At 46.7% G+C, this 18700-nt stretch overlaps 1 protein-coding gene across 1 annotated transcript in view; it reads right to left on the bottom strand.

The window, feature by feature from the left end:
* Nucleotides 1–14562, bottom strand: part of FOXO1 (forkhead box O1) — a 61404-nt gene extending 46842 nt beyond the window's left edge. The window contains exon 1 of the mRNA XM_084227213.1: nucleotides 13721–14562. Coding sequence (XP_084083339.1) covers nucleotides 13721–14326 — 606 coding nt within the window. The 5' untranslated portion in view covers nucleotides 14327–14562. The remainder of the gene's footprint in view (nucleotides 1–13720) is intronic.
* Nucleotides 14563–18700: the final 4138 nt, after the last annotated feature.

The following is an 18700-nucleotide window of genomic DNA, read 5'->3' as shown; positions in this document are numbered from 1 at the left end:
GGCTCTAAGAAAAGGCACTGCCTCCTTTAAGAGCATCATCATGCCACCACCACCACTGCTATTCCCTATGTTCTCAAATCCAATGCAGAGGGCAGTCACATGCTCCTGTTTATACATCCCATAATACAAGGCTGCTATTTATCAATAAATGCCTTGAGGTGCAGAGCAAAGCCCAAGCTAATAAAAATCTGCTGGGATTATCTGCTGGTGCTTCACATCAGAAACCCAGCGGCCAGGGAAAACTGAAGGGGAATTTAGGATGTGGCAGAGTGCAAAGAGCAAAAGAAAGGAGATGCTGCAGGTATTTCAAGAGTTGGGGATTAAAGATGGAAGAAAGCAACAGAAGTAGAGGCCCAACTTTTTTTCTTTTTCTTTTTTATTTTAAACTTGAATCCAAGGCATTAAAGAATGACTTTAAGTATACACGGGCAAACAGATATTCACTATGTTTTGCTCAATAAATAGCTAACCATTGGAACCCATGCCTGCAGGATAACTGCTGGAAAAATGACTTGCAGTGATTAAAAAAGGATTAAATGGGTTTTATAAGCACCACTATCTGTTGTTAAACATGCTAAAATAAAATTACAAGAGTTAATAATCTGTTTGCTTCAGGGCATAAACTAATCCTCATCTAAGGGTAGCAGAGATCTGCTTGCATGTCAGCTCGATATCTGGTGCAACAACTCCTCTCCATTGGCAAGCAGTCCTTGCTTTTGATTCCTGGCATTTGAAAATTTTCTTTCTTGCCTGAAAAAGAGAGCATGCTATTGCTCAAGCCTTCAACTGACCTCACATAATTAAGTGGAGTTTACCAGACGTATCATTCCCTTGAGGAGCGGGGGTGAAATGTTTGAAAAGGGAAGAAAACAGTTTAATTGCTCCACATTTCAATATTCTGCTCTCAGTTTCTTTAAATACAGTTGTCAGGGCACTAATACCAAGCACATGAGTTGAAACTGTTGGAAAAAGCTTAAAGACATGAACAAAGCACGCAATCTATTCGTACTTTGCAAATGGTTCATCAGCCAAATCATTTTATGAGAAAATAAGATCTTTGGGACAGCCAGCAAGGGAAGAAGATTTTTAACACATTAGAACACAAGAATTTACTCTGCCTGGTAATAGTTAAAGCATTATCTAATACCACAGCCTGGTTCTCAAAGATGGAACAGGGTTGACATACAAACTCCTCAAGATTATGATCCCAGCCCTCTCCAAACCCAAACCCATGAACCTTACTAACAGATTGGCTGGTCTCCCAAATAATTGCTTCTGGACAAAACACAACACAGAACACAGTGACACATCCAATGTGGTTACGAACTTTAAGTTTCAAGCACCAGTTTGCACATTCTCACAGGTAGGACAGCTGCATGCTGGGGACACTCCTCCCCTGGCTCAGAACAGCTCCTGGAGGAAGAAATCTTCAACACGAGCCAGACAGAACTCATTCCACAAGCGACCTTTCCTTCCAAACTTTCAGGCTAAACCCCCCAGTTCTACTGCTCTATAGATTTTATATTATTATCTTTCATTTTTAGAGGGGTGCAAATTCTAGCTGGTCCAGTTTGGCAACCCAAATGCTCAGCATGTGAACTGTGTTTTCAGAAAATGACTTTGCAATGGTCCACATTAAGTCGCTAGCAATTCAGATCATGTCCAGAGTGCTTCTGTAAAGTTTAGCAGTGACCACCCAACAGATCAGTATCAGAGCTGGAGCCCCTGTAAAACTCATAGCCAAAGCAAGAAATATAAAATGCCTGGTATGAAAAAAAAAAAAAACAAAACACAAAAAACCAACCAAACAAACAAATAAACATGCCAAAAAAAACCAACCAATAAAAAAATCCAAACAATTTTAAAAAAGAAACAAAACAAGAAAAACCTCTGAAACTTAAATTCGTTTTACAGAGAATACAAACATACTGTTTCAAACCACTGTATGTATATATTCCCTCTCCTCCCCTACTGCTGAAACAGCAAAGCATGCATGGCAGATGGCATGATTCATCTGAAAATTACTCTAGCAGCACTCTATTAGCCTCTAAGGAGTAAACTAGGATAAAAATATTCTGAATGTTAACTAAAAGTAAGCAGTTGTCACGAGGAGTCGTCAGGTCAGTCTACTTGCTTAGTTTGCAGAATTTTCCTTTCAATCAGCAAGAAGCACTACACATGAAGATAACATCACTGACTTGTTCTACCTACAAGGAATTATTGCAGAGGAGAAGCAACTGGGACACAAAAAGGTTTATTTTCCCACACCTAAGTAAAAATGTACCAGCCACAGTCAGGCCAAGAGCAACAGGACATCACTTTAACAATGGCCTCAGCCATTTGGGGTGAGATGGGTGAAATTCAGTTTCTTAAGAGACTGCACATCTTAGCTAGGAGAACAACTTTCCCCATGCCCAGTAGCTGAATGCAAATCTGCTCAGTGGAAAACACGGAAGAAGGGACCTCAGGAAGTCTGTCCTTGCCCCAAGGTATCAGGAATTACACCCATCAGCCCACATGGCACACAGTAACTTGCCAGGGAAGTGACAAAATGAATGCCTGCATCACATTCAGTGCTAGGGCAGCCTTACCAAGCAGCCTGACTCTAAAATGCAGTTACAGCACCATGCCATGAGTCCCCCTGCTTCAAGCAAAAGGAGGAGTCAGCAGTGCTGCATCTCTTCTTCCAGAGCAATTAAAAAGTATAGGAAGCAAGGAATTGGGTTGCCAGATGTAAGCAATGCTGGGCACTCGCTCAGTGACCTCTTGGACTAGCACAGGATGCCTCCAAGTGAAACACCATCACTCATTTGAAAATAAGAAACAAAACACACTCTTAGGTGCTTCAGATTATGCTGACAGTAAAAAACTCACTACAGTGCAGCCCACTGCTCCAGGACCGAGTAGTCCAATTGCCTGGGTTCTGGGCCTCGAGCTAAAAAACTCCTTCCCAAATAAACAGTCCACAAGACCAGATTTATTTTTCTGCTCACCAACAATAATCCTCAGTCAACAGAAGCTGAGTATTTGGTGTCTGTTATATATGCAGGTTAACCAGGTGAAGCCAGTAATGCAGCTGCCCTCATCTTTGGGGAGAAGGTGGTGAAACTGTGCTTAATGTAATATCTTCAAAAAGGCATTTTCTACATATGTATACACTACCACGTCAGCCTCGTTGCATAACCAGGTTGTGCAATCATTGCAAATTCATTTACATCTTTGTTCCAGCGCTCCAGAAGTGAGAAGGAGGGATCACTGTCAAGGGAAAATGTTGATTTTGCAGGAGTGGTCTCCTTGGCCACAGGAGGATGGTCTGAAGAGAGGTCAAAGGCAGTGAGGAGGGCAGCAGGACTCCATCCCTAATGCCTCTAGTGCTCACCCAGAGCAGACATTTGGAACAGAGTTTTATTTAGAAACCTCAAAGCAAAGAATGACTTCATAGCATCGGGGGATGACTAGCGTTGGCTTGGGCTGCAAGCAGAGAAGATTATGGTTTCTCCTTTAAATGCTTATGAGTATGTCATTGCCACAGAACTGTAAAGAAGAAATAAGCAAGAGTGCAGTATCAGGTTTTCATAGACTGTACAAACTGGATTATTCAAGAGTGACTCAAGTTCCTAACAAGCATGGAGAAGTCTGCATTAAGATAGCATCTCTTGATTTTTCCCAAAATCAATTGCAACAGGCTGCACTTTAAAATACTGCTTTAAACTCCCGTCCTTGTTTGGATTTCAAGGCAGCGTTTAGTGGCTTTACTACATTTGTGCATAAGGAGGACACAAAACACAAACAGTACCGGGGACCAGACGTTAGGGCAGCACTAAAACCCCACCAGCCAGAACACACACACACACAATGTCAGGAGAGATGCTCAGCTCTTGCCGTAAAGGTAAACCCTCCGCCATAAAAGCCTGACACCATAGCTTTACTCGGAGGCTGCACATCAAGGAAAAAGGAGAAAAAGGCAATAATATTAATCCTCCAATTTAAGCCAAAAGAGAAAGCTCCTGGCTCAGCCCTCTCCATACATCTCTGAGGTTTCCAAGCATTTAGAACACTGAACTGCCTTCTAGGTCTGCCTGAATACCATCCCAATGATGCCAGGGCCAAGATAGCATAAAAACTATGAAAAATTAAAGCTACTATAAGTTAAATATGCAGCCACACTCTGGGTTTTCACATTAAAAAAAAACCAAAAAAAAACTTGTGGCTTTTTTTTGTTCTCCTTCACCACTGTAGATTTCTAGATATTAATCAAAATCTAAATGTATCTAGCTAGATAGAAGTGTGTAGAGCATTTTTATTTATATTTAATTTATGTACTACAATTTGATCAGATCACACATGAGGCTGCATCCTCATCCTGAATTTCAAATAGCTTCTGGTTTGAGCTGCAGATCCATCAGCTCACCTCAAAGAAGCAGGGGTGAAGTATGACAAGAGTAGCAGCAACTGCAAACGTCTAAGTCTGACCTGATTCTGGTACCTTAACCTTCCTTAACACCACATCATTTAAAGATATCAGTAGCAGTAATAATCAAGCTAAAAAAATTAGTAGTAATAATAATGAATCTAATCAATAAACATTATTTACCTTGAAACAACATCTCATAGATTCATAAAATGGTTTGGGTTGGAAGGGACCTTAAAAATAACCAGGTTCCAACCCCACCACCACAAGCAGGGACACTTTCCACTAGGTTGCTCAAAGTCCCTGGCTTTGAGCACTTCCAGGGATGGGGTACCCATAACTTCTCTTGGCAAATTGTGCCAGTGCCTCACCATCCTCACAGTACAAAATTTCTTCCCAGTTATCTGATCTAAATGTGCTCTCTTTCAGTTTAAACCTTCCATGTTCCTTTGTTCCCTCACCTGAACCTCCAGAGACATTTAGAGATCTTACTGAGGAGCAAAGGCAGCAGCATGGCATCCTCTGGAGAGGCCAAGAGATGTAGCTTAAATGATCTAAGTAGTGAGAAATCACTCAGTGAATCACTATGAACTTCTCTGGTAAGTGCAAAGAGGAAAGAGGATTACTTTCCCTGACCTCTCTGCACACCTGAGCAGCAGAATACCCACAAAGGGCCAGGCAGACAGACCCATTTTGGCAGGACTGCGTCGGTGGGCTCCGCTCCTGTGCCAGAAGGCTGCCAGGTCACGGCTGGAACGCTCCCTGAAACGTGCACAGCAGCACCTGCCAGCACCGGGGCAGAAGCCAGGCTCCAGGCTCTCCCACGCAGCCCTGTGCTCACACCTCCCCACGCCGGTGGATGCTGGAGCCCGGCAGGGCAGGGCAGTCCTGCAGGGGAACCCTGCCACGGGGCGAGGAAAGAGAGGGTCCAGCCAAACAGGCATGAATTACACCTGCTTACTGCACTGTCCCACGTGTAGACAACAACAGCACATACAATCTCTCCTTGCCCCAGAGCAACACCAGCGTGCCTTCAGAGAGCCAGGGTTTCTGGGAGAAGGGGTTGGGGGCTGGCAAATAATTACATTTAATCTGAAGGTTCAGATTTGAGGAGCATATTTTTGGAAAGAGAAATCAACACGTTTAACAGTGAGCAGGAGCACAGAGCGCATAATCCTTTCACATCCTGACAGGGTAGAACTGCGGAGGCCTGCTATGAAGCACGTCTGAATAACAGCATCTTCATTTTTTGAATATCTAATTAGGAGTTTCTATATATTGCAAAGCATTGCTATAAGATATAATTTAGTTGGCAAACACTAAAGATCTCAGTCTGTAAGTATGCTTTTGGCAATCAAAATTCAAATCTGGATATATATCCAAGATATGCATGGCACCGGTACCTTTTTTTTTTTAATTCTAACAATTACAATCAAATTAGCAGATTAACTCATATCAGTTTTAAGCAAATTCAAGCTACAAGCAAATGAGCCTACACCACCACCACCACAACAGTGTATTTTTGGACTGTTAGTATCCTTACTCCCATTAGTGACTTTACATATATTTAACACATATTAAAGGGCAGTAAAAATCTAAGAAGGCTACGGATGCCAGAACTTAGCACTGACTTAGAACTCACATATGCCAAAAAAACATTTGCAAGTGTGCTAATTCCCACTGTGGGAACTGAAAGGCAGATTCAAATAACACAACGGGCAACAAATCCATTCCTTTAATTTCAGTTGCCAAATTTTAATTAATTTCCATCCAGGCAAACAGTAAGCATTTCTGCTGATCTTGCAGGATGTAAGCTCATTTGCACAATAAATGCGGTTTAACAAGTCACCACATTTATAGCAAGTTGCTTCAGTCTTATCTAACTGCAGAGTTTGAAAAGTCAGTGATGGGTAAGTGAAACCCCACCCACGTCACAGTTTCTGGAGCTAAGCACAAGAAAACTGAAGAAGTTGCCACCTTGCCATTGCAAGTGAGACTGCCAACAGTAAATTGACAGAGTCCACAATCTGAATTATGTGTATACCCCTTATTCAGGAAGGGAAAAATTAATGGCCACACTCCTATGCTCCAGAGTTCCCCTTCCAAAAAAGTGCAAAGACCTTCTCTGCTGTGTAAATTTGGACAGGTCACATATAAACAAATCCTGGGAGGCACAAAGCACTGCAGCACTAAAGCAGCCTTATGCACTTTCAACTCTCTCCAGAACCAAAGTTTCCATGGACAGCACAAAAGCTGTTCACACGCATCACTCCTACGCGTATGCACACCACTCATTTAATTTAAAAAAGGTTTTGATTTCCTGATTTCCGCACGTGATGAAAATTTCATTCTGGTAGCAACTAAATTAAAGGAAGGGCATTTCTAACATTTTCTAATAGAGACACCAACATGCAAGAAGCAGAGCCCAGCCCATTTCATCATTTTACATCATCGTGCAGAAGCACCATGGAGGCCTGGCAGTAAGTGGCCTCTGAGAAAGAGAACCCAAAAAAAATTAAGACGCTAATAAAATAAGAATTCTCACATATTACAGAGCAGAGCCAGAAGATATAATTTAGTCAGCAAATATTATGGTTAAGGGCACCCCTGCTTGCAAGCACTTTTCTGGTAATCAGTCCAAATTTAAATCTGAATATATACTATTTCAGAGACCATGTTCCCAGCACACATGTGCCAGGCCCCAGAAGCTACACCACATGGACCTACGTAGCAATAGCCCTGACAAAGCGAAAAAGGTGTCCCACATGCTCACACCAACGTGAGCCTACATTGCACACACCAGTAAAGCACTTGGAGAAACACAGGCTACTTAGAAATGCATTCACAGCCATCCCTGGCATGCTCTCTTGAAGTAGCAACAGAACTGAACACACTTCCAACTGCATGGATTCTCAGAATTCCCAAAAACTAGGTTCCTAAGACTAGAACAAGAGAAGATGTGTACCTTTAAGTTTAACTAACTCTAGAATAAGACTTGTGTTCAAACAGAACTAGAACATCATTGGTACTGCGCAGTGATGCAAGATGCCTTTAACAGCTCAGTAAGTTGTCTGAGCAAACTGAGTGCTGCCCTCCACTCCTCCAGCCATTCCTAATCTCTGTCTGATGCAGAAGCTGTCAGAGTCCCAGGAGGTTTTGAGTGACTACATTTTTAAAGACAGAGCCATCTTCTGGTCCCATCTACCACCAACCAAAGCACTGCTAAGCCTTCACCGTTCATTACAGAAGTGCTTCAAAACTTAACACGTGCCTCTTTAGGCATCATTTTAAGCAATCTAGTAAAGACCAGTGTCCCCTAGCAAAATCTAGAGCAAGCATGAGGCTTAATGAAGATCGTAGAAGAAAATACCCAATCCTGTAAAAGCACCTTAATTCTTTTTATCCCTCCTCCATTGGGAATGGAGACCTACCAAGAAGCCTCATGATGCTGCACTGCTCACTTAAGACATCTGCATATCACAAATGACAGTGCAGGAATGATGCACCTTTGTTTGATAAACACACATGATTAATGTTTACTAAGTATATTTAGAAATAATACTTAAATGTGAATAGCACTTATCTTCACAGATCAATTGAACGCATGCTCAAGTTCACTATGGAGCAGTAGAAATGCTGCTCTTCAAAATGAGACTCTTTCCAATGCACTTAATTTCTGAAGCACAACTTATCATCACCAAGAGCAGTGTTTCCCCAATATTTAAAACCCATTTTAGCAACCAGACTGACAAACAAAATGCCAGATAATTCATTAAAATATTAGTATGCACTTCCATATGCTTAACTATAACTATCTGCAGCCAGCACCAGCCAATTTGAAGTTCCTCGCTCACAAGAGTTGACAATGAAGCAAATATATCCATCTTTTACATATTTCTGAAAGAAGAAAACAATATACTGTATTTCAGGTTATCTTCACTATGTCTTAGTTTATTACTCATTACTCAAGGTTTTAAAATCATTTCTATCAGAAATTCTTGTTTCATATATGAACTTCTTCCCAAAACAGAAGGGGCTGAGAGTTGAATTTCTGTAGCCACAGCCCTACATATTTCACAAATCTGTGGCTGCAAAATATATCTGCATTTTTATTCCAGAAGCCAAGCACTTATTTTACAAAATGATTCACCAGTTGAGTAAACAGAGACACACGCATTTAGGCAGCATCATGCTTTGGAAACCAAAAAGATATGAGCAGACATCTCAGGACTACACAATTCCTGGTGCCTTACTGAAAAACCCAACCACCAAAAGTATTGCCTACTTTATTAAAAAGATAAGGAAAAAGAGAAAAAGAAAACAACCTCACATACCTCACCTAAAAATCTTTATCTCCTTGCACCACACTGCCTCCCCTTTCCATCACAAGCAGCAAAGGCTCCAGTTCCCCAAACAAACAACTTCACCAACTACTTGTAAAACCATGTGATATAAAAATAATGATAATAAGGAAGCAGCTGAGCATGTCATAAAAAATAGAGTGGCAGAGAGCTGTTACTTTGTCTTTGTATTGAAGTTATTTAAAGGCACTTAAGGAAAATTTAGTTCATTATGTCACTATACAAAGCCACTCACACATTTCATTTTGGTGTTTAGTCTTACCTATAATCATACAAGTAACTGAACAGATACCACAGCAAACAGAAAACGGGCAAAGAAAATTAAGAGAAAATTAAAGCATTATTCAAGGCCCTGATGGGAAGCTCAAAAGCTCAGCCATGAGTTATTCAGACACAGGTGAGGAGAGCACCTTGCACCTGCAAAAATTGAGCTGCACTTTCATACCTGAAACTAAGCAAAATGCAGGTGACTGACAGACAACAGAGGCTGCTACACGAGGCACTGTGGTGGCAGTGAGCAGGTATGCAAGACACCAAAGAGTTTTCTCACAACAGGGTGGGCTGAGACCAGGTGTCATGGCAGAGCAGACCCAACTGCAGCTGCCAGCTCTTGAGGCCATTTGCCACATGTATAGTAAAAAGTATGACTGTAGAGCATTGACCTTGACAGAATCCACAAACAGGAAGCCAAATGTACACACCTCTACCTGCATATGCCTGTGTGTGCTGTATGAATGCATAATACAACACATGATGCTGGGGGAAGCACAGATCACCTGGGAAAGCATCTTAAGGGACAGAGGTAAATGCCCACAGGTATGTAACCAGTACTGAGGGAATACAAAGCTGAGTTAAAGGCCATCTTCAATTGTGATTTTTCCCACCAAAAAAAAAAAAAAATAAGGAAAACCTCACAAAAATTATCTTTAAGGCCCCTTCCAATCCAAACTATTCCATGACTCTATGATTCTATGTACTCAATTTAAATAAATCATCTAATTGTCCACAATTTTAACTGTTTGCTGATCTAGGTTCAAAAGCTTTGAAAAAATTCAGTGAAAATTATTTTTGATTTTTCAGTCTTTCTAATATTTTTTTACTCCCTGTGATTTTCAAACCAAATACAACAGAACCAGAACAACCCAGAATTCATTCTGCATGGAGACCAAATCACTACAGAATAGGGCTGACCATAGAGAGCTCCTATGATAAGGCACCCAAAGCACCTTGTCCCATGTCTGTTTTGTCCTCAGGCTTTCAGGCTTACAACCATTCATCCCTCTGCAGCTAGATATCTCTCCTCATTCCTTCAACAATGGCAGCAATTGAATTTAGGTGAACAAGCTCCCTTGGGACTAAAAGTCAAGGAGGCGTATGTGCCTGTGGGACCTTAACACCTGCCATCAAGAAAAATCAACAACACATCCACCTCCAGATGAGTGACACCAAAATTCCATGTTTCCTGTTCAAAAACATTATAGGGTTTTATTTGAACCCATTTTCAAAAGCAGACTGAAAGGATGAGACCATTCAAGGAAGCTTAACTGCAACAGCTCCTTTACAATAAATCTCAACACTTTCCATAAAGCAAAGACATCATGAAATATGCACATCACAGAGATGTTTTATATTTTATATATGATGATTAGCCAAAAGGCTATCATATTTATGTCAAAAAATAGTTATCTAGAGCTGAGTGGAGTTCTTGCCTCTTCTGTTTTAAGCCTTGTGTCTCCCACGATCACAGGTAAGGCAAAATGTTGCTTTTACTTAACTACTACACTAGGAGAAGTCTCCTTCTTCCATGCAACTTTCACAACAATTTCTTTGTTATCTCTGCAGCAGATCTTGTTCTTGCTTTGCTTTCTCTGAGCAACACAGGTCACTATCAGCACTCATTCACAACCAACAATGCAGAAAGTCTGGCAGAGCACATCCCAAGTGCTTCATTCAAGGCAGCCACCCCATGCGGGTCATGGAGACTTTGCTCCCTTAGAGCTCAACAGGGGATTTGTTTATTAAGCAGAGTTTATGACAAGAAAATCAGGAATAAACTACTGTGTATATGGAGAACAATTTACCTACTTAAATAATTTTATGTTACTGATAATTTTATATCAATATAAAATTTTGGCTTATGCTCCCTCATTTTAAAAGGCATTTTTATTTTAATGTTTTTATTCAGAAGAGCCTGGATGCTGTTTTGAGCTGCTACCAGATAATGTTGACACCTCTGAACTTTCTTCAGTGAAAAATGAAAAAGAAGTTCAACATCATGTATTAAATCAGGGCAGTACATACTCACAAGCACTAGAGCAGTCAGCCCTCAACTTCTGCCTGAGAAACACCGCCTTGCCACTATGCAGAAAAGTGCACATTCTTTTTCAGTTATTGTGCGTTCATACATTTTTTGAAGAATTTGAGAGATGCCTTAGCGCACTCGCAAACACGCAAACCCCAACAAGACAAAGCGTCTCGAAGTTTTACTTAAGGGAAAAAAAAAATAAATACCCCCCCATTTCCCAGCCTGCGTCAGCAGTGCACAATGTACTCCCAGCCCTAAGTCAGTGCCAGGCTCTGAGGCGAACCCGCGCTCCCTCTGTCAGCAGAAAAGTCAGTCGCTAATCTGTGCTCATCTCTGGAGCGATGCTCCTCCTCTGCAGGGCCCTCGGCTGACTCAGGCTTCGCTCCCAGCCCTACGCCTACAGCAGGTCCCCAGACCACGGGCTAACCAACGGCTCCCAAACGGGAAAAAAATAAAAGTTATCCTCGCTCACGCTGAGCCGCGGAGAATTGGTGATAAACAAGGCAAACGAGCTGCACGCCTCAGCCGGGCCAGTTACAGAGTTGACACCCAGTGGCTGCTGGTAACTCAACTTGAAAGTGCGTTTAAGAAACTTCGCACTTCCGTGGCTTAGGTGGTAAAACCTGCAAGCATGCAACTTTCAGAGCAGCCAAAGGGATGGGGGCAACACATGTCCGATGCATAACACTATTTAATTATGGAAGGAGAGCCCATGTGTATTTACCCACCAGCAGTGGCAGACTATGTACTGCACTCTACCAGAGGGTACTGCAGCCAAAAATCCTACCAGGAGCAGCTTTCCCTGCCACAGCAGAGGTATGTGGGCATAGGATGTGCTCAATCTGTTAGAGAGAGATGTGCGAGACTTCTTCCTTGCTGATACACCAGGGGACGAGCAGCAATAAAACAGGAAGCGCCGAGTAAGTTACACAGCTGTCAGTGTTTCTTACTTGCTCACCTGAACTTGGGAACTATTTGATTTTATTTTGGTTTGTTTGGCTTTTAGTTCTCTTCTACTCATTCTGAAAAGGCACTTAAGGAGACTAAAATACCACTGGAAAAAAAAGCAGCACTTTCAAGTGACAAGTTACCTTATTTAAAAGCTGTCAACTATCAATCACTTCACTCCGATTAAAGTTTTTCATGACAGATGTCTTCAGACAATTATCCTTTAAATTTTTTAGTCAAACACATCAATAGAAACTAACAAACTACTTTCAAAAGCCCTAAAAACTTTCAGTTAAAAGTGAGTTACAGATTAACCTGCATTTCCTTAGTAGGATGTTGCTCACTTCTAAAAAAATAGAAATTTACAAAAAGCCGATGTAACAAACATTCCTAGCAGCGCAACTAAAAATACATAAACGCAGGATTTGAGTTGACACTTGGCCCTAACTGGGACTAAGTCCCGAACACACCAGAGTGCGCTGATGCCCTGCTAGGTGCTCGCACCTCACACATTTTCTGCCGTCACTATAATCCCTCGCAGGGCGGAGGAGGCTCTGCCTGTACGCAGACGGCACAAGCTCGTTCTGACAACGCTCTCAAGGCGACAGTGTCGGCGCTGACTCCGCCGCGCACGGGGACACGGATGGATGACACTTTCTCGACGGAGGCCTCGGAGAGGGAGGATTCACTGGCGGCAAAGCCTTTATCACCCACGGGGATGCAAAGCTGGAGGGTACTATGCGCCTGGCGCTGCCACCGGGGCCGCACAGCCCCAAGCGCAGCTTCGCCCGGCTCGCCCCGCAGGTGTCTAGGGGACAGCCCGTGCCCGAGGGTCCCCCGGGACGTGACGAGCTGGTCCCTCGGAGAGCCCACCGCGGGGCTCCGGGCAGCACCGGCCGGAGCGGGGCTGAGCACAAATCCCGGCCGACAACAGGTTGCTCCCACCGCTCCGCTCAGACGGCAGGGACTGCGCCGCGGGAGAGAGGGAAGGAGGGAGCTCCGTCCCACCACGTAACACAAGAAAGACGCTCCCGCAACTCAAGTTTAACAAAGCCATCAGGTCAAATACTGCGGTTTACTCATTAAACACACGGTATTTCTGCAACCCTTGTTCTGCCTCCGCTCTTTCCCCATCCCTGTTTGCCTCTGTCCCCTCGCCGCCCGACGGCAAAGCCCTGCAGCGCCAGGGCGGACGGCGGCACGGACCGGCCGCGTTCCGGGGCTGGGCAGCGCCGGGGCCGCGGCGGAGCTCCGGCTGCACCCCCGGCACACGGGCGCTCACCCCGGGCCCCGCCGGCCGCCCCCGGGCAGCAGGAGGCGGCGCCGCTCCTGCCGGCTTTGCCCGGGGACGGCGCCGTGACACCGCGTGAACTTTTGCTTTCGGCGGGGCAGGGCTGGGGGAGGCGGAGATCGGGGGGCGGCCCCGGTCCCTCCAGCGCCCCGGCGCCCGCGTTCTAGCGGGAGGGCTGGAACGCTTTTCTCCCTTAGGAGTTCTCCCTTTAGAAAGGTGAAAAAAAGTAGAAACGTGAGGTCAAACTGAAAGCGCGGAGCCGGAGCACTGCAGGCTGCGCAGCGGGCATCCTGCAGCCGGGGAGGGCGGCGTGCCCAGCCTGCAGCGCCGCGGCTGTGCCCGGGGGCGGCGGAGCCTCCCGGGACCCCTCTCCGACGGGGCGTCCCCCACCACCCTCCGCTTACCTTCCAGCCGGCCGAGCTGTTGCTGTCGCCCTTATCCTTGAAGTAGGGGACGCTCTTGACCATCCACTCGTAGATCTGGGAGAGGGTGAGCCGCTTCTCGGGGGAGCTCTCGATGGCCTTGGTGATGAGGTCCGCGTAGGACAGGTTGCCCCACGCGTTGCGCCGCGACGAGCTGCTCTTGCGGGGCTGCCCGGGCACGGGACCCGGTGACAGACCGGCCACGGGCGGGGGCACCGGCGGCACCGGCGGCGGTCCGGGCGGGTGGAGGCGGCAGCCGGCCTCGGGCGCCGGGAAGTCCCCGCAGCGGCAGGCGGCAGCCTCCGGGGGGGCGGCGGCGGGGGGCAGCGGCGCGAAGTCCTCGCTCTCCTCTAGCAGGCTGAGGTTGCTGATGAAGTCGGCGCTCAGCGCTCCCGAGGCGGCGGCCCCGGCCCCGGCCGCGGCTCCGGCCGCCCCATCGGGCTGCCCGCCGCACGACGGCGCCGGGCTGGAAGTGGCCGAGCTGGGGGGGTTGAACTCCGGCCGCGGCAGAGGCCAGGTGCAGGAGCGGGGTCGCGGCAGCGGCTCGAAGTCGGGGTCGATGTCCACCAGCTGCGGTGCTTCGGCCATGGCGGGGCCGGGGCGGGAGCGCGGCGGGAGCGGGGCGGCTTGGGCTCAGCGCCGCCGCCCCATGCAGGCTCCGGGCGCGGATCGGCGCGGCACCGACGGCGCGACCGCCAACTCTCCTGGCCCCGCCGCCCTAGACCTCCGGCCTGACCTCCCGGCCCCGCCGCCCTAAACCCTGCCCCTGCCCGGCTCCCGGATCCCTGCCCTCCGCGGCAACTGCAACAGCAGCGACCCGGCCGCCCGGCGCGCACCGACTGGAGCGACCGCCCCGCGCGGGCCCGCCTCCAGCCTCCCTCCTCCTCCTCCTCCTCCCGGCGGGGAGGGACGGCCCGCGCCGCGCCAATGGCAGCGCCGCGCCGCCGCCCGCCTCCCGCCGCGGGGCTGCTTTGGCAGGAGGGTGCCGGTGCCCCCCGTGCCGCTTCTGGGTGGTTTTTGTTTCCCGGCGGCGCAGCGGGGAGAGGAGGGCCGAGCGGGCAGGCGGCGGTGCCCCCCGCGGCCGGGGCTGCCCCAAGGCAGTAAGTGCTCGCACGGCGAGCCGCGGGGGGGTGGCCACGGAAAATTCCCCCGCGAGTGTTTCTGCCTCAGTCGCTGCCGGCGGAGTCCTGCCTCCCGCATCGACGGGCCCGGTGCCTGTCGCCGCCGGGGGTGAGCGGGGACCGGGGAGCATCCCTCGGCTGCAGCGGGGTGGCTGCGGGAGCGGGGGGGCGTCTCCCCGCTCCCACCGGCATCCCGGCGGCGCTGGCTCCGTGCGGGCGCTGCTGCCGCCCGGCTGCCCGCCCCGCGGGGGCCCTGGCAGCTCCGCATGCCGGACCGGGGGTGCGACAGCTGCCCTGCCTCGCTCCCCCCCGCCCTCCCTCCTTCCCTGGCCGGCTTCTCGCCAAAAAGTGTCTGCACCTCCCGAAGTGATAAATCTCCCCTTCGGCTGAGCATGTTTTCATACCGTGAGCTGGTGTTTTATTCCGTGAGCAGGCACGGAGCACGGGATAATTTCATCCTAAGTCAACTATTGAACATACTTTATTTTTTTCCCGACAAACCCCAGGGCTACTCAATTCATGAAGGTTTGTATTCTTCCCTTTCAATGAGGCAGCAGTCACAGGACACATCGCCTCTGCCTCCCCTGCCTATCAACATACAAATATACATGCATACATACATACATACATATGTTCAGCTTAATACAGAAGTGTTATTCTGTTTAAACTTAAAAAGAAGACATTTACCTAAGCTAGGGAAAAAATCCCAAGGATGAGACACGACTCAACATCTTGTTCAAACTGGCAAACCCTACATTTTAGAAAATCTGTTTTGTTTTCAGTAGGAGGAGTGCTTTTAAAAAACATACTTCAGACATGGCTTCGTAAGTCACAAAATTCACAACCAGCCATGGCATTTGACGATGCATGTCAATGAACCACCGGAGCTGGGTAACTGTCAAAGCTGAGCCAGAAAACCTGTTACCCTTCCCTCCTCTCTGCATCAAGGCAGAAAGTGTTAATGTTATTTAAATGCAGTTCATTGTTCCTATAAAAATATTTTCTGAAAATGAGTAACAATAATGAAGGGGAGAGAATACAAGGCTGGATTTAGGCCACGGTATGTAATTTAGTGTCAGCTCATACATCTAGATATTCACGCTGTCTATTATCAAAACGCTTTTTAAGATATGGGGTGACATCTAACTATACAGTTTGTACAAAATATACATAAGTGCATAGTAACTGATCACATTGTAAGACACTGGTTTTGTCATGTTTATTTTACCAAATGGCAAAGGTGATTATACCTTATTATAGGTTGGCTGCTCATCAGATTTTGGAGTTGCTTTGCCTTTAAGTAATTTCTATGTTTTGTCAATCCTTTAAAGGATTCAACCCACGAATTTATGTTGTTTAGCCCACGGATTTTAGAAAACACCTCTCTTTCAGTCTTTGTTTTTTCAGTTTAAGAAAAAAAACAAAAAGAAAATAAAAGAAAGCAAAGTAGTCCCAGTTCAATCTAATAACTTGCATGCCACGTTTCAGCTTGGAACAGCTTTATGTGGCAGTGTTACACAACTCGGCTGCAGTAGTTGCCCTGCAATAAGAGAGAGCACCCTGCCTTGGAGAAGCAGAGGTTATATAATGGTGAGAAGCAGCCAGGGACGCGCAGCGAATGGATGTGTTTAAATGGGAGCCAAAACAAAAGAAGTGCTTGAGAATACAGAAACATTTTCTTTTTCTTTCCTTGGTGTCTGAAAAAAAATAAAAGGGGGGGTCTGAGAGCCAGATTGGCACCCATCCTGCTAAAGGAAGTGGATTTATTACCCAGGCTTTCTTCTAAGGAGTTTTTTAAATCTTGCAGTTCTTGCTCTTCTATTTTGTCCAAAGTAGGGATGCTGTTCCCTGAACTCTATTGGTATATGCAGATGTTGAAAAAAAAAAGCTTCCCTTTGTCAGATGCCAACTGTGAAAACTGGTAAGAAAGCAACTGTTGGGAAATTTTAGGAAGCCCTGGTGCATTTGTAGTTCAGCCCAGGTCATTCTGCAGGATAGAGGTAGTATTCCTCTTTCTTGGCCCTACATGACATTTCTGTCGCTCCCCTCACCTTCTTGGCACGGCTCTGCCACCTTTGTGCCCCATGTCACTGATGTTCTTGCAGCTCAGAAGTTAGCAGTGAATACAGAGAGTGCAGACAGCAATTTGCAATGAGATGTGAGAGACATGCAGGTGGAGAAGATTGTACCAAAACCTTCCAAATGCTACATTTGCTCATCAAGTGAGAGGCCCGTGACTCTCAACACAACAGGCAGAGCTGAGCTGCAGAGATTTTGGCTATTGCATGCCAACAGCTGGGACCAGGTCTGCTGAGGGTTGAAGGAAGGATGAAGGCCAATGAGACAATGCTGTGCACTTTCCTGGGATGAGTAATCCTGGTAGTTTGCTCTGACTTTGGCAGAACCACCCAGGAGAATAAGTTCTTCTCTAGGGCCCCAGTCCACACACATGTGATCTGCCACTTTTCTTTTTAGAATTTCTTCTCTCTGTCAAGAATTTGGGGATTGAATCAACAGATTTTAGAGTCAAAGCAACACATGCCATGCACAATGAAAGTGTCCGACCCTCTCTGCACTGCTCTTCTCGTGCACTCCAACACTGCTGACCACCCTTAGGCAGTGTCATGTGAACAAACCCACCTATTCAGCTGTTGAGGGGAGCTTCCTGCTCCTCAAACAGCTCAGCACAGTGATGGCTCAGTACGAGAAATTTTACTGCATCTACAAATGACAGCATTAGGTTTATCTCATCTCCCACAATGCTGAAATGATGATGGATGCACCACAATTCATTTTCTACTCCCACCCTCCTCCTACACTCCACCTTTTCATTTCTCTACTCCTACTCCTGCTCCCATTTTCTACTCCTCTACAATACAATATCTCCTATCAACCTTAGCATCAGCTTGTATTTTTTTTCAAATTTAAGACCTGAAGATTGCCTTTTATCATCGCTGAAATAAAGCAGAGCCCTCTATTCATATTCTGGGTTTGAAGCAGCCAAAATAAAGGATCTGTGCTGTCTTTTTACTACTGTCTGTATAATTCACGTTCTGAGGTTTTGATCAAATTCAGCAGGAGATTACATGAAGTTGAAAGCACTCGTACTCTACCTACAGCTCTTTTTTTTCTGCACATATGTGCATAGTGAGAGAGTACAAATGTTTCTACGGCATAAAAAGCAACAATGAAATACCCAGTTGTGTCTGGTGTCATCAGAGCTGGGAGAAATCCTATTTTCTGAGGAAGAATGAGGAAGTTCAGCACCCCCAGTTTCCTCCCCTGAGCCTCAGAGGGGGCATGATTTGCAGTGCATGTTTCTGAGCAGCCCAAGTTACCGGAAGGCTGGCGGGCACCTCAGTCACCTCCCCTCCCAGCCCAGGCCAGCTCAGGGCTGCCCCACACAGAAGGGTTTGGACACGTCCTGGCTCAACAAGGCATTTACACTGCCCTGCCAGGGACTTCAAAGGCTCTGGTGCTCTCCCAGCCCGTTCTTCCAGAGCCCCTGGAGAAAGGCAAACGCCTCTCGCAGGGCGTTTCGGAGCAGGAGCGTCGCTGCTGTGAGTTACTTCCTGGGGCTGCGCATCTTTCCCCACGGACCGCACAAACCACAGATGGAATTTAAAGATCTGATGATCTCTCCCCACAGCTTGGTGAGCCCACTCCCTTTGCACCTGCCCTTTGCCTCCCACCTCAGACAGCAGCACCCACAGGCTGGTCGGGGTCTGTCTGGCCCAGGGAGAGGTGGGTGTCACCTTTAGGGTCACTCCATGGTCAGTGGAGAGAAATATGCTCTTCCCAGGGGTGATTCACCACCCCAGATGCTGGAGCTGAGCGGACA

The sequence above is a fragment of the Fringilla coelebs genome, assembly GCF_963513975.1.
Source record: "Fringilla coelebs genome assembly, chromosome: 2".
NCBI classification, from domain to species: domain Eukaryota; kingdom Metazoa; phylum Chordata; class Aves; order Passeriformes; family Fringillidae; genus Fringilla; species Fringilla coelebs.
The sequence above is the reverse complement of the archived record's forward strand: the minus strand, read 5'-3'. Positions and strand labels throughout refer to the sequence as shown.